This window comes from Canis lupus, chromosome 36 (assembly GCF_048164855.1).
Source record: "Canis lupus baileyi chromosome 36, mCanLup2.hap1, whole genome shotgun sequence".
NCBI classification, from domain to species: domain Eukaryota; kingdom Metazoa; phylum Chordata; class Mammalia; order Carnivora; family Canidae; genus Canis; species Canis lupus.
In genome coordinates this window covers 9,505,154-9,520,886 of record NC_132873.1, presented here as the reverse complement: position 1 = coordinate 9,520,886, position 15,733 = coordinate 9,505,154, and the positions used below count along the sequence as shown (strand labels likewise).

General features: G+C 35.4%; 1 protein-coding gene and 1 long non-coding RNA gene across 11 annotated transcripts in view; one reads left to right on the top strand and one right to left on the bottom strand.

Annotated features, from left to right (window-relative positions):
- The window catches only part of SPAG16 (sperm associated antigen 16), a 908,675-nt gene that overhangs the window by 623,709 nt on the left and 269,233 nt on the right, over positions 1 to 15,733 (top strand). For all 9 annotated transcript variants that reach the window (XM_072812774.1, XM_072812773.1, XM_072812772.1 and 6 more), the window contains one exon: positions 10,558 to 10,623. In XM_072812774.1, coding sequence (XP_072668875.1) covers positions 10,558 to 10,623 — 66 coding nt within the window. The remainder of the gene's footprint in view (positions 1 to 10,557; positions 10,624 to 15,733) is intronic.
- Positions 1 to 15,733, bottom strand: part of LOC140625490 (uncharacterized) — a 189,824-nt gene that overhangs the window by 62,399 nt on the left and 111,692 nt on the right. The gene's annotated exons all lie outside the window — the stretch shown is intronic.

Below are 15,733 nucleotides of genomic sequence, written 5' to 3'. Positions count from 1 at the left end.
TCTTAATTACACAAGGATTCAGCAAACATTTTAAAAGCTGCAATCAATCTTTCACAGACATGGTTAGTTATTTATACGAAATAACAAAAACCGGGATCCTTGTTAATGATTACTCTGTTTCCAATTTATAGGCCAGTGAGATTGTTTCAGTAACAATAATGGAGCACATTTTTCTTTAACAATTTGTAAGCCTATAAGGTTAAAATTCTTTGGTTTCAAAAAAAATTTAAAAAAATTCTTTGGTTTCACAAAGTTATTTAAGAAAATATTTGCAAAAATATATGAATTTTTAAAAAGATTTTATTTATTTATTCATGAGAGACACAGAGAGGCAGAGACAGAGGCAGAGGGAGAAGCAGGCTCCATAGAGGGAGCCCAATGTGGGACTCCATCCTGGGCCCCAGGATCACACCCTGAGCCAAGGAAAGATGCTCAACCGCTGAGCCACCCAGACATCGCTAAAAAATATGAATGTTATATAAATTATTATATTAAATATTTGACCTTGTTCAATTAAAAAAGGATCTTTATAAAGTTCTTTGTCATTAATTTTAAACTTGGTAACTAAGATAGTAGCTATAATAGAAATAGCTACTTCTAGCTGGTAATGAGTAGGAGGATATTTTTCTCACGGCTGGTATAAACTAATTCTGTTCACCTTTGGACACAGTTTGCTTTGCCTTCTTTAATAGTAATTTTCCTCGGTCATAAAATTTGAAATAAAAATGCATAGAATACAATTGCACAATATAATTCTCTTTAACTTCAACAAGTTTTATTTAGATAGTTTTCTTAAACATTTTTAGGTATTTTACTTTAAGAAATTGATTTTCTAGAAAGATACATAGGAATAATGCTATGAGGAGACAATACCACTGTATTGTGACATGAAAGTCTAGCAAGGATGGTGGTGGGTGGTTGAATAGAGAAGGTGCTGTGGGCAGGATATAAAGCATACATAAAACTTTGCTCTGTGCAACTGCCAAATGAGCGTGAAATTCAGTAGGGCTCCACTTCCTAGAGTTCCTCTCCATGAGGATTCTTTCATAGAATCAACAATTATGAGAGGTTAACCCTTGATATGAATTGCCTTGAAAAGGTGGAGGTCATGTGGTGAAGGAAAGAAAAATTGATGAAGGGCAAACTTACCCAACTTGTTTCATAACTTGGGCCTAGAAATGGCCCATGTGTGTGTGTATGTACCATTTCAAAAATATTTATTGCTTACCTCTCATGAGCCAACTCATCTCTGCAGTTAACATTATGAAGTGATGAAGATAATAGATGTCATCACTGCTATCGCACAACTTGTAATCTGCATATTGTTACTTTGTAACAATTAACATTTATTGAGCACTTGGCTATGTCCCAAGCAGCAATCTAAGCATTTTACATGAATTAATTTAAATCCTCACAATGGCACCATCATGTAGATTCTCATATTATTTCTATTTTGCAGATGAACAACTGAGGCTCACAGTGTTCCAAGGACATATTAAGTGGCAAAGCCCAAATTCACATTCAAGCAGTGTCACTCCAGACCCTGTGCTCTTAACCATTACATTATGTGCATACATATTATTCATCTATTTAGATATATGCTCAAATATGATATAAAATTCAACTTTTCATTTTGAAATTGTTTATTAGCTCAAAGTGCATTGATGCAATATACATCAATTCTATATACAACACAATAAATACTATAAAATAATCTCACAGTTTGACTCTTACAACCAGCTAATGCCTTAATACTATTACACTCCTAAGACATTTTATAAATATTAGAATAAAGATATCTCTGGCCCTTTGGTTTGGGCTGAATTGTGTCCTTTCAAATTCATATGTTAAAGTCCTAACTCTAGTACTTTGAAATGTGACTGTATTAAGAAAAAGGGTTTTTAAAGAGGTAACTAAGGTTAATGAGGTCATTGGGATGGACTCTATTCAAATCTGACTGATGGCCTTATAAGAGGAGATTAGAGCACAGATACACACAGAGGTAAGACCATGTAAAGATATAGGGAGAAGATGGCCTGCTACAAGTCAAAGGAAGGCCTCAGAAAGAAACCAACCCTGTCAATATCTTGATTTTGTATTCTAGCCTCAAAAACAGTTGAGAAAACACATTTGTGTTGTTTAAGCCACCAGTCTGTGGTACGTTGTTATGGTGGCCCTAGCAAAGTAAAACACCGTTAGTTCTCTCTGTGGTGTCAAAGGATGAGACCACCTGTCAATATCTGAAACCAAAACAAAACAAAACAAAAACAAAAAACCTAATTTATCATATACCTCAGTAAAGAAGACTTATACTAATTGAGCAAATCCAGTTGCTGATTTTATATCCATTTTTTGTGGAGAGTTTATTTTGGATAGCTGGTTATAGGGGTAGCAGTGGTTTAGGCCAGTCTTAGAAGAGTGGTTTGTGTTGGTTATCGAGACTTACTTTTTGTCTGTTATCTAGGTGGAAGAAGGTTAATTTGAGTTTTAGGAACATGTGCACTGTAGTGAATCTCTAGCCAGTTGGCTGAGTTTCAAATCATGAGTCTGATGCTATTTGGCTTTTCAACAAATGTTCACAGAAGTTAGTTGTCATTGATTAATTAGATAGTTTTAAAACCAGTTCTGGTTGTTTACTTGTAAGCAGAGCTATGGAACTGTTACTAATTGACTGGACAAATTTAAAACTAGTTCTGGTGTTTGTTACCATGACAATGAGTCTTTTCCTAGGAAAGTGGTGATTATCATTTTTCCTTTTTAATTCTCAGTGGCCAACAAAATATAAGTAGAACAAAAAATAGAAAAGACTACAAATTAATCTACAATTGGTAATATCTCTTATTTGTGTAGGCATTATCCTAATCCTTACACAAATTTCTCTGACTATAAATGGGAATTTAAAATATTGTCAGTTTCATATGGTATAGATTAAAAGAGTTACTATATATAACGTACTTAGTGTGGTGTTTATATAAATGAGAGATAGGAACAATAACTTCCCAATGAGCTGAATTCTAAACCCTGTGATTTTATTCTAGTATTACATTTTTATCACCACAATATACAACTTCTCTTAATAAAATGCTCAATAGTGTGATTTCATTTATATAAGAATTGAGGTAGATAACATGACACAGTAAAGAAAAAATGCATTTGCACAAACTATCCCAGGAAGTATGCAAAAGATACTATTACAGTGGTTATATCTGTTGATGACCTAAGATAGGAGACTAACTTTACTACTTTTTTAAGATTTTATTTATTTATTCTTGAGAGACACACAGAGACAGAGACATAGGCAGAGGCAGAGATCTCCCCGTGGGGATTCAGATGCGGGTCTTGATCCCCAGACCCTTAATCAAGTCCTGAGCCAAAGGCAAGACACTCAACCACTGAACCATCCAGGCATCCCAGGAGACTAACTTTTCATTGGGTAGTCTCATGTACTATTTAAATTTTCAACCATATTCCTATATTTCTTTTCTCCAATATAGTTGGAATGTTTTTACTAAGAAGGGCATGAGGAAACTTTCTGAAGTGATGGGAATGATCTATATCTTAATCTAAATGGCAGTTACACAGATACATGCACAGATAAAAATCCTATCTGTGTACGATAAAAATTCATTGAGCTAAGCCCCTAAGATTTATGCATTTTCCTGTGTTTAAGTTATATGTGGTATGCCACCAAAGACACTTTAACACATCAAAACGACATTTTAAAGATAGCCTTGTTAAAAACAAAAACAAAAGCTCTGAGTTGGGGAGGCTTACTTTCTATTTTCAAGTCTTTTTTTTTTTTCAAAAGGATATTGAATCTATTTGTCAGATAAACAACAAGTAAGAAAGTAAGTTAGTGAATATTAACTTTTTAATGATTTTACTGATGGTATGTTGGTTACTTAGTTTATGACTATTTGTGATTTTATATTTTATGATTATTTTATGATTTTATAGTAGAACTAATTCTTAAGAGTTTTTAAGCTTTTGTCTGGAGTATTAGGCTTCTAATAATTGTAATTTTAATTTTTTTTAACTTTTCACATGGCACTATTAATAGTATAAAAGCTTTTGATGAGATTAATCTCCCTGCATAGCATTTATATCAGTCAAGTAAGGCTAGGTTGTGTTACACTAATACACAGCCTCCAAACCACAGCAATATTTATATCTTGCTTGGGGTCTGAGTCCTCTGTAGGTTGGAAGGGGGATCCAGGATGACCCAGCAGACCCTTAACTACTCTAGTGCTAGACAGGTGGAGTTGGAGAGAGCAGGAGAGGGGGTTATTCATGTCATTTCTGCTCACAACTCTTGCACCAGAACTCATGTGGTCCCACACAACCACAGGGGGGCCAGGAGATGCACATCTACAGAACAGAAAAATTGGAAGATGGCATTGAAAAGTTGCCTCCACCTTTCTCCCTTCAAATTCCTGCATATTAAGGGTTAGATGATTTTAAAATTACAACAAAGAGGAGTTACTGTCTTGTTTTTGGTACTCATTATCTCTGTCACGATGAATTAGTGCTTCTGTTTTTCTCATCTCTAGAATAGCTTACAATAGAACCCGTGTCATTGAATTGTGAGGATTAAATGTAATAATAAATAAAGCACTTAGCACAAGGCTTTAGTTACATAACAAACACTGAATAAATGCAAAGCTGCTTCCTCCCCCTGGGGTCATCAACTATCTCCATGTAGTTGTTTAGAGAGAATGGCATAATCAGTGGATAAATATTCTACTGAGTTAGAACCAAGTTGTGGGAAAGGAGGTGAGAGGAATAAGACTGTGCACATCACATGTCATAATGAATCAAAATGAAAATAAATTTTGGGGAGAAGACCAAGCTATTTATCCAAAAATAAGATATCTGGTAAGGGTAGATTTTTTTTCTCCAATTTTTTTAAAAGATTTTATTTATTTATTCATGAGAGATAGAGAGAGAGAGAGAGAGGCAGAGACACAGGCAGAGGGAGAAGCAGGCTCCATGCAGAGAGCCGGATGCTGGACTCGATCCTGGGTCTCCAGGATCACACCCTGGGCTAAAGGCAGTGCTAAACCGCTGGGTCACTGGGGCTGCCCTCTTCCAATTTTAATCATGGTCACTCTGTAACTGTGTACTTTTTTACTCAACAACTGTTTATCAAATCCTACAACTGTCTTGGGACTTGGGGATAATAAGACTGGTGGACAAGACAAACACATCTCAAAGACATTTCTCTTGTGGAACTATATTCTAGTGGGAGGAAACGAACAATAAGGAAACAAATTCTTAAATTATTTTAGTTCATGATGAGTGTGATATGAAAAAAAATAAAACAGGGTGGCCTATTTGGAGGGTACCAACACCTGCAGAAATTCTGCGTAAGCCTCAGAATTCAAAGGCTTAACCTGGTAGAAGCTTGGTTCTCATTCATGGAATGTCCTATTGGAAAGTCCTGATTGGTGGCTTTTCTCCTTGTGATGGTTTAGAAATTCAGGCTACTTCCATTTGTGCTTTTCCATCTTCCAGAACACTTCTGCATAGAGGATTATGTGGGATATTTTAAGGGCCAGGCCCATATACGACTTATTTCATGATTGTGCACATCTCACTGGACAGAACTCAGTCACGTGGTCATACCTGACCTCAAGTTTGGCTGAGGGTCCAAAAGAAAAAGGAAAGGGATTTTATAAAAGTTTCTGTTACTGTAGGAGAGGATGCAGGAGAGGACGCAGGAACATTGGATATCAGACATCACTGAAAATGTCGTGTTTGAGTTGAAACCAGAATGCGAAGGACAAGGGCATGTATTTACCTACAGGCAAACATCCCAGGTAGAGAAAACAGGACATCCTAGGCCTGTTAGAAGAAGAGGAAGGCTAATGTGCCAGTATTATGTTTTGTATCTATATTTACTTATTTATTTATCCTGACAGGAAACAGGAGGTTTCTGGATCAGTGATCAGATCATTTATTTACTCACTGAGCAGCTTATGTTGATTTGCCATTTGTACATTGTACAAACTGCAAGAGCTGGGTGCACCCCACAGGTATAGTGGGGTTATGTATCATAGAAAGGAACTCCCCCCAAATTCTGAAAGTCAGAGCCCTTGTGCCCCTCCAAGGAGGCAAGGTGATGGGGAGAGGAGAGACAGAGAAACCTTTGTTGGAAATGTACATAGATTCTGTCTGGGAAGAGAAGAGATAAGCCTCTACACCTGCAACCCCTGAAATGTAAACAAAGACCTTAGAGGGAGATGCACCTAAATCTCGCCAGAGATCTCTATCTTTAGGGTTGAATTGCTATTCAATCATCCTTTAATCCAGGGTAGTACTGTTTGCTCAGAAAGCCCTAACCATGCAGAAGCATGAACATTTTCAGGAAGTACAGTGCATGAGAAAGAAGAACGGTAAAGGATGGGGTCAGATAGGCAGACAGGAGCCAAGCAGTATGGAGCCTTCGGAATGAAGTAGAGTTTGGAATTTATTCTGAGTATGATGGTAATTTTTCAGATGGCTATTAGCAGGAGCGTGGCATGATCTGATCCAGGTTTTATTGATCACTACTGGCCATAAGAGGAATAGATGTGGGGTGAGCTAGGAGCAAGGAGACCAATAAGGATGCTCCTGCTGTCCTTGGACTCAGTATAATGGCTGATTTCCTGCACAGAGTAGTAATGGTGGAGAGGGAGACAGGTGGGCAGAGTAGGACTTTATGATGAAGGAAAAACTGATGTGCTGGATGATGGATGGGCAGGGGGTGGGGGTAGAAGCAGAAGTGTTCTAATTCTCAGGTTTGTGATTGTTTTTTTTTTGTTGTTTGTTTTTGTTTTTTTTTTTAGCAACTGGTTATGCCATTTATTTAAAAGGGAAGATTTGACAAGAGTAAAGATAGGCCGTTGAGAAGTAGTAAGTCAAATAGTCTGCTTTTGCATATTATATCTGACATGCCGTATCACCAGCAGGAAACAGATGATGCATGAAGTAAACTCAAGTTGAATGTTTACAGAGAAATGAATGGGGCAAAAGGACCAAACACAGGACCCAAAAGCTAGCTAGCAGCAATGAGGAGCCTTCAGGGGCAGGAGAAGGAGAACATTACTGGACACAGTGGAGCTGTAGCCATGAGAGATGGCCCACATAACATGAATAGTGGAATTAGGTAGAAAACAGGATTGCTGGCAAAAATCACAGCTGAACAGGAAGGAAGCTCATGTGGTCATTTATCTGCCCTCTAGCTCTTTCTACTATTTCATATCTTTCTGGTGCTTCCCTCTGGCTGAATCCAACCAGATGCCACAGGGTGATGTGGTTGGTGGAGAGCAGGGCACAGACTAGGGCAGTGCCACATAGGAGGAAATCTTGGACAAAAAGGAAAACCAGCACGAATGAGCCTCTATGACTCTTTACTGGAGTCCTTATGGAAAAAGAGAACTAAGGGCAGAGATGGTTTGGAAGTCATCAGCATTTCAGTGGTTTATGTTGCAAGTTAAGAGCTAATATTTGTTAAGCTCCCACTTTGTGCTACGCATTCCACCAACATTTAAATGCATTTTCCTACTTAATTCTCAAAACAAACCTAGAGGTTAAATATTACTATCTCGTTGGACATGACTAATGATATTTAACCTCTAGGTTTGTTTTGAGAATCAAATGAAGCAACCGAAAATAAATAAATAAATAAATAAATAAATAAATAAATACATACATACATACATACATACATACATACATAAATAAATAAAATAAATAAAAAATAAAGCAACCGAAACACAGTGAAGTGAAGCAATTTGTTTAAGGTCACACAGCTATCAGGTAGCAGATCCGAGAATTAAGTCCCAGGCTTAATTTCTATCCTCAGGGCCAGTGATAGTGTTCATCCCTGCACAAAGCTTCTCTGAGAGAATCAAATACTGGAGTGATGATATGTTGGGTCACGTGGGGTTTTTTTCTTGTAAGACTCTTGCTTCTTTTACATTTTTCCCCCACTTCTTTGAAAGAAAACAATTCTGACAAGAATTCATCAGAGAAGAAATTCCAAATTTTAACATCCCGGTTTGGGTATTGCTTTTGATTAAGGCTGTTTGCAGACTAGAATATTACTAACCCACATATTCCCTATATCACAAAAAGAGTAGATTCACTTTTATCTTGGGAACAAAGCTGGATAGAAAGGCTTTTTTTTAACTTTTCTTAATTCATGAAACATTTATCTTCAAGTCAGGTTTTGTTATAGCAGCACAAATGTGGTCCGTCAGCATTTCCATTATAACCCCATATTTCCAGGGCTTTTCAAGAGTGCCTTAGAGATTCCACTTTGAATTAAAACTTGGCATTCAGGATTTGAATCAGAAAACTCCATTTTCCTTAACAATTAATCAAAGAGTTTAGAGATTCTCACTTTGAAGAGTACCAAATGTAAAACTTTTATAATGCAAAAAAACATTTTGCTAATTTAAATATATGTTTAAAAAATATTAGCACTCACTATGCAGGTATAATATTACACAACTATATATGATTTTAATTCTCAAAGAAAATTAACTGTAAAAGTTCCTAAGATAATATATGAAAGCTAATTATAACTTATACTTTGCTGTTTGGGCTCTGTAAGTAATTTATTTCTACTTTGGGAATTTAGAGGATTTGAAGTTCTCAGCATAATTGGTTTAAAGTTATAGCAGTATCAAGATAGTGAACCAGAATAACATGGGCAGGGGGGATCCTGAAAGAATGCCAAAGTGTTTCAACATATTTTTGTGAAATTTAAATTCATGTGGGGAAATTTTGCATTCTGTGGAAAAGGATTAACAGCATGCATTAATCTGAAAATAAATATTTGAGATTTAATTTGCTGACCGTAATGGCAATAGTGAGGACCAAATAGAGCTTAGGTATAAAGCCTTCCCAACTTTGCTTAGTTCCCAACTATTCCATGAATGTCCTATAACAACAAGGAGACTTGATGATGATACTCCATCTTTCCTATCTCATTTTGTAATCTTTCCTCCAGTCAAAATTGTTTAGGACTAAGTGAATACCAGGTAGTGAATGAGAGTGGATGAAACCTTTTAGAAAGCCTGTTCTGATTTCCTTCTGATTTACTTTTCTCCATCTGCACTGGGTTTCTTTGCTTTTCCAGAAACATACCAGATAAACTATGATTTACGAGACATTTACTCTACCTCTTCCTTCTTCCTGGAATGCTTTTTCTCCAAATGTCTGCTTGGCTTGCTTCACTCCTTGTTCAAAACTTAGTTTTTGAAAGTAGTCAAACCACATCATTTTACTTGATAATTTGGTTTGCCCTTAGCCTCTCAATCTGAAAACTCATAATACCCCTTATTCTGTCCAACTTTTATTCTTTTCACAATACTTATGGTCTTCTAACACATTTTATACCTTTTTAGAATATCTGTTCCCACTCTCTCCCCTTACAGTGCAATGCCGATGAAGACACCATTCTTTGTTTTATTCATTGAAAGACCCTAAGTGCCTAGAATTGTACCTGACATAGATTAATTGCTCAAAAATATTTGTTGAATGAACACATTATTGAATTAAATCTGAATTTTAGCCCATAACAAGAATCTACAAACAATATTCTAAATATAACTCTCTGATATTTCTACAAAATATGTGTTATTTCCCTAATAATAATTAAGAATGCCCTTTGAACATTGGTGTCAAAATGAAAACTTACCACATTTAAATCCCCTGTGTAATTTGTTATAGGCTCAATTTGTTTGAAATAATTTAAATTGAACTTTGGAAATTTTTGTAGTTAATTTTAGCTATTGTTTGGAAAAGATGACCTGAATGTGTAGATGTGAAGTATAGTTTTCATAAAACAAATGCTTATTTTGTGTTAAAAATACTACTGTTCAGGGGCAGCCCGGGTGGCTCAGTGGTTTAGAGCCGCCTTCAGCCCAGGGCCTGATCCTGGAGACCTGGGATCAAGTCCCATGTCAGGCTTCCTGCATGGAGCCTGCTTCTCCCTCTGCCTGTGTCTCTGCCTCTTGCCCTCTCTCTCTCTCTCTGTCTGTGTGTCTCTCATGAATAAATAAAACCTTTAAAAAAATACTACTGTTCAAGTTTTATAATATTTTTATACATATAATGATATTAATGCCAAACTGTGAAAACTCGGGAATTAAAACATGATCTCATAATCTAAAACAAACAAAAAAGAACCCCACATCCCCAGCAGTGATGGAAATGATGTGTTGAAAATAAGAACCCTCTATAAGGGCTTCACTGCTTGGCCCCATAGCTTGAGAGCTATGCTAATTGCAAGATGAAGTCATTTAGTAAAACTTTATCAGCAGCTCAATAGTGTAAAAGTGAGGATACCAGAGTTTCAGTGCACAGACGAGCACTGAGGACACACCAGCACAGCCTTCTCTGATTCTGAATGGTAGGTGATAGCAAAAGCTAGTATTTTTTATTGTGAGAATGTATTAATTTTATTGTTGGACTAAAGCAATACTTTAAAACAAATGAAATTAATTACCTTTTGATTCACATATTGAATGGAATTTATTTGATTCTATTTCTGCTTTGTCTTCCTAGGGTAACTGTGAGCAGTCACTTTATGGTCACATGCATTCTATCAATGATGCTACCTTCACTCCTAGGGTGAGTTCAGTTCTCCCAATAAATTCTTTTCATATTTCATACATATAAGCTAATTTTAATGTAACAAAGTCTCAGAGGAAAATGGTAAGTTAACAGGGTGAAAAGAACAAATGTAGGAATTAACTATGATGGTGGAAAAAATAAATAGTTTGAGCTGCAGAAGTTTAAAGAACACACAAAATGCACAGTGGTAAGAACAGTGAGGAGTTGGTTCTATCATACTTCACTCTATTTAAACGGATTTTTAAAAGCTTCTTGTCTAATGTATGCTTCAATAAAGTAGGTGGGTTATAGACTTGGAAATATTAATGTAGAATCATAAAAATAATGAAAATGCTTGAAAGGAAACCCAAGAATAAAAAAGCCATCAAAGAAAAATAGACTTTCTTCAGGTTAAAACAGAGCAACCTTGATTTGACAGCTTTTCAATTACTCACTGAAAGGTTTCAAATATATCTCTCTTCAAATAAACTGATGACATAGCAGAAGTGTTTATCCACAGCTTGAGATATTCAGATACCAGGATGATATCACCAACTATGAAAATTGTTAAACACTGCTTTGAGTCGCCAAGCTAATTGAGGTTGTCTTTAAAAGGGTACAGATAGTACTCATGGAAGGATGATTTAAGTTTGTTCTTTCTCAGATGAAAGCTATTTGACTGATAGATGACCTCTCAAGTCCTTTCAAACTCCATGATTTAATTATAGCTAGCATTTTAATTTGTCTCTAAATTCCCAGTAGAGTGTGAATCTTAATTCCATACTCCTCTTCTTTCCCAATTAGCTGAAAAATTAATCTGATAGATTACCTACCTCTAACTTCAAAATGACAGCATCGTCAAAATTCTGACACTATCATGCTGTTATTATTCTTTGAGACAGAAGAAGAATGTTCACTAAAAATTATTTCTTCTAAAAGAATGTTATTTGCTCCAACTAAAATTGTGCTGATGCCATTGTGAATGACACCTGGAATGTTAGTGATGGGCTCAACTGCAATTATATTTTAACAAATTCATCTTAGTAAGGAATTTCCATTTAATTGACTCTGTTGAGCCAATATATTATGGATTAGTTCTAGGTACCAAGTAAAATTTTATTTTTAGCAGAATATAGAGCCATTTAAGCACAGTGAACCCATATGATATAGGATATTTATGCTAAAAATCTAGTAAGTGGCTTATAGACTCACATACTCTAAGAAAATTAAATGGAAGCTAAAATGAAATAAATTATTTTGTAAGGCATTTCATTTTGGTAAGCAATAACATAGCTAAAAAAGACATACCATTTAACATCCCAAATAATAAAATTAATAAATATAAAATTGACCAAATTGAATTGATTCATTTAGCAGTCAAGAGAGACATATATTAAGTACACGTAATCAAAAGGCAAGATGATGAATATGAGGTCCAGGTGTCCAATATCAAAGTGGCTGACCTGTTTTTGTTTATACACTTTGTCCATACCAAAGGACTATGACCACACTCTTCCAAATCAACATCCCCAAGCCTCATTAAATGTTTCCATTAATTTATCTCTTCTTTGCTGTCAATGTTTAGTGACTATTAAGGAAATGGTATTTTATGATGATGACCGACACTCATGGGTGGAACTTTTGGTCGCATATGTCAATTATTTTGAAAACTGTTTTATTTCACATACTTGCCAAGGAATGTCAAGAGATTAGGAGGCAGCAGTGACTGAAAGAACACAAAGACTTTACTCAAGGACGTGGCATTGTGACACAGTTCACATTCAAACAAACTATCAAACAAAGCTGTCATAATAAATGCATTATACAGTGCATATATAGCAGGCAGAAATTTGAATTATTTAGAATTAGACTTGCTAATTGTTTGATGCCATTAGGCGTATGTCTTCAAGTTGCTTTACTAGCTAAAAAAAATGCATTTTGCAATTTATATAAACACAATTTTAGGAAAATGCTACAATTTTAGATTTGTAAGCAGGGATCACAAATGTAAAATTCAGTGTTATCTAGCTAGCAACCAAGAATGGCAGAAACAACTATACAACATACAATAGTTGTGTATGGTCCTAAAAAGCTATTAAGTTGAATTGTATTTCCATGTTTTATTATTAGGATTCTGATGTCTCTATTTCTGGTTGATCTTTCTATCGGAAATAGGCATTTATTTAAAACTTCTTTTTAAAGTAATCTGAGACATTTTAAGGAATTATGAAAGCATTTTACTAAGTCCATTTTGTAAAGTGAAAACAAAAATTTAAAAAAATTGATAGTAATTGCTGGACACAGAAAATTCAATGTAAGTTCAAAACAAAACAAAACCAACAATTGTGTAAAAACACACAGCAAGAGAATGAGCAGGGTATCCCTATCAGAGTGTCCTCCACCTTCAGTTTTCCGAGAAATAGTCTGACTCAAGTAGAGAGATTCCATCAGGCCTTCTAGTAGCTCTTGTTGCATCCCCCAAGAGGGATGTGAGAGATGCAAAGGGTAATGAGATCAGATTAGGAACAAACAACTCTCTGAGAATGAAAGTCTAAATTATAAGGGAAAACCTGCTGGCTTCAAATGTCTAACAATAACAGAAATAAATATAACACATTCTGTATGCTAAATTGGTCATAAAATCAAAATGAAAACATCAAAAAGCCAAGTACTAATAAAACATAAAGGTATAGACAAGGATTAAGTCCAGTCTGCATTTTCTACCCCTAGATATCTTACCCTGCACTTTCTACCTTTAGGTATCAGAGGCTATGGATCCAGGTTGTTTGATAAGAAGTACCCCAGAAAGTATGGTCTAAGTCAGCTTCAGTTTAAAGGTCATTAAGGGAAAAATTGACTTTCAGAATTAAGTGAGGGATCATGGGTCAAATGAGATGTTTTAAACTCAAAATATACCATCTTCCCACTGAAATCCAAAAGCAGATTCCCTACTGGGAACAGATTTTACTGCTGAGAACCTCCTTAATTCTTTGAAGACTAGAGTTTCTGAATCATTGTCTTTCTCTACACATGTGGCCCATGTGCCTCTCACCACTTCCTTGACTACATTTTCTCCAACACCCTTTTTCTCCTTAGCTGTATATTCCTGAAGTCAGACTCTGAACACCTTGTCACTAATTGCAAATGCATCACGTCCAAAACCTCAATTCCAAGCATGCTTTTCTAGATGTATCTATTTGTCTTTCCGGTCTTAAGTAAATCCAGTACAATAATTTTTCTCCCTGAGAGCTCAAATCAGTTAAAACCTTACTCATCATCTTATCACCCCTTCCTTCCGCCTTCACTTACCATTTTATCACAGCTTAGGTTCTTCAGTTGTCATTCTGTCAATTCCACTAAAAAACTTTAGTTCTATTTGACCTCATTTCCTCTACATAGCATAAATACCTGGTAAATCTACATTCTTTATAGAAATATTTTAAAATTCTGGAGATTTTAAAATACTAAACCATCAAACTGCGTGTTTTCTGCTTTTTGTTTTATTTGAATGTAGTTGACACAAAATGTTATTACATTAGTTTCAGGTGAATAACTTAGCGATTTGAGAAATTTATACATTGTGCTATGTTTACCACAAATATAGCTACCATCTGTCCCATTACATTGCTATTAAAATCTCTTTGTTTTCCTGATGCTTTGCTTTTTATTTCCATAGTTTACTCATTCCATGACTAGAGGCCTATATTTCCTTCTCTCCTTCACTCATTTTGCCCAACTCCCTACTCCCCCCCCCCACCAACAACAACCATCAGTTTCTTCTCTGTGTTTATAGTTCTTTTTGTTTGTTCACTCATTTTTTTAAAGATTCCATTTATGAGTGGAATCATACAGTATTTTGCTGTCTTGGTCTAATTTCACTTAGTAAAATCCCCTCCAGGTCTATCCATGTTGTCTCAAATGACATGATATCATCCTTTTTATGGCTGTGTAATATTCCACTTAGGATATATACCACATTTTCCTTATCCATTTATCTACTGATGCACACTTAGGTTACTTCCATGTCTTGGCCATTTTAAATAATGCCACAATAAATATAGAGGTGCCTATATCTTTCTGAGTTAGTGTTTTGGTTTTCCTTGGGTAAAAACACCATATTGGAATTATTGGATCACATAGTATTTTTAAACATTGCACGAGGGTGCCTTTTTCTCCATATCCATGCCAATGCTTATTGTTTCTTGTCTTCTCGAATTTAGGCATTCTAATAGGTATAAGGTGATATCTCCTTGTGGTTTTGATTTGCATTTCCTTGATGATTAGAGATGCTGAGCATATTTTCATGTCTCTGTTGGGCATATGTATATCTTCTTTGGAGAAATGTCTATTCAAGTCTTCTGCCCTTTTTAAAATCAGATTGCATGGCTTTTTTGGTGCTGAGTTGTATGAGTTCTTTATATATTTTGGATAACCCCTTGTTGGTTATATCATTTCCAAATACCTTCTTTCATTCAGCAGGTTGCCTTTTTTGTTGTTGATAATGGTTTTCTTTGCTGTGCAAAAGCTTTTTATTTTGATATAGTCCCAATAGTTTATTTTTGCTCTTGTTTCTCTTGCCTTAGAAGGTGTACCTAGAAAAATGTTGCTTTGGCTGATGTCAGAGAAATTCCTGCCTGTGAGCTCTTCTAGGATTTTTATTGTTTTCAAGTTTCTCATTTAGGTCTTTAACCCATTTTAAATTTATTTTTGTATATGGTGTGAGAAAGTATCCCAGTTTCCTTCTTTTACATGTAGTTGTCCAGTTTTCCAAGCACCAATTATTGAACACTGTCTTTCCCCCATTGTGCAGTCTTATCTCCTTTGTCATAGATTAATTGACCATATAAATATAAGTTTATTTCTGAGGTCTCTATTCTCTTCTATTGATCTAGGTGATTTTGTGTCATTACCATACTGTTTTGATTACTACAGTTTTGTAATATGTCTTGAAATCTGGAATGTGGTATCTCCAGCTTTGTTCTTCTTTCTCAGAATTGCTTTGTCTATTTAGAGTCTTTGGTGGATCCATATAACTTTTGGTATTATTTATTCATTCTGTGAAAAATGATATTGTATTTTGATAGAGATTACATTAAATCTGTAAATTGCTTTGGATAGTATGAACATT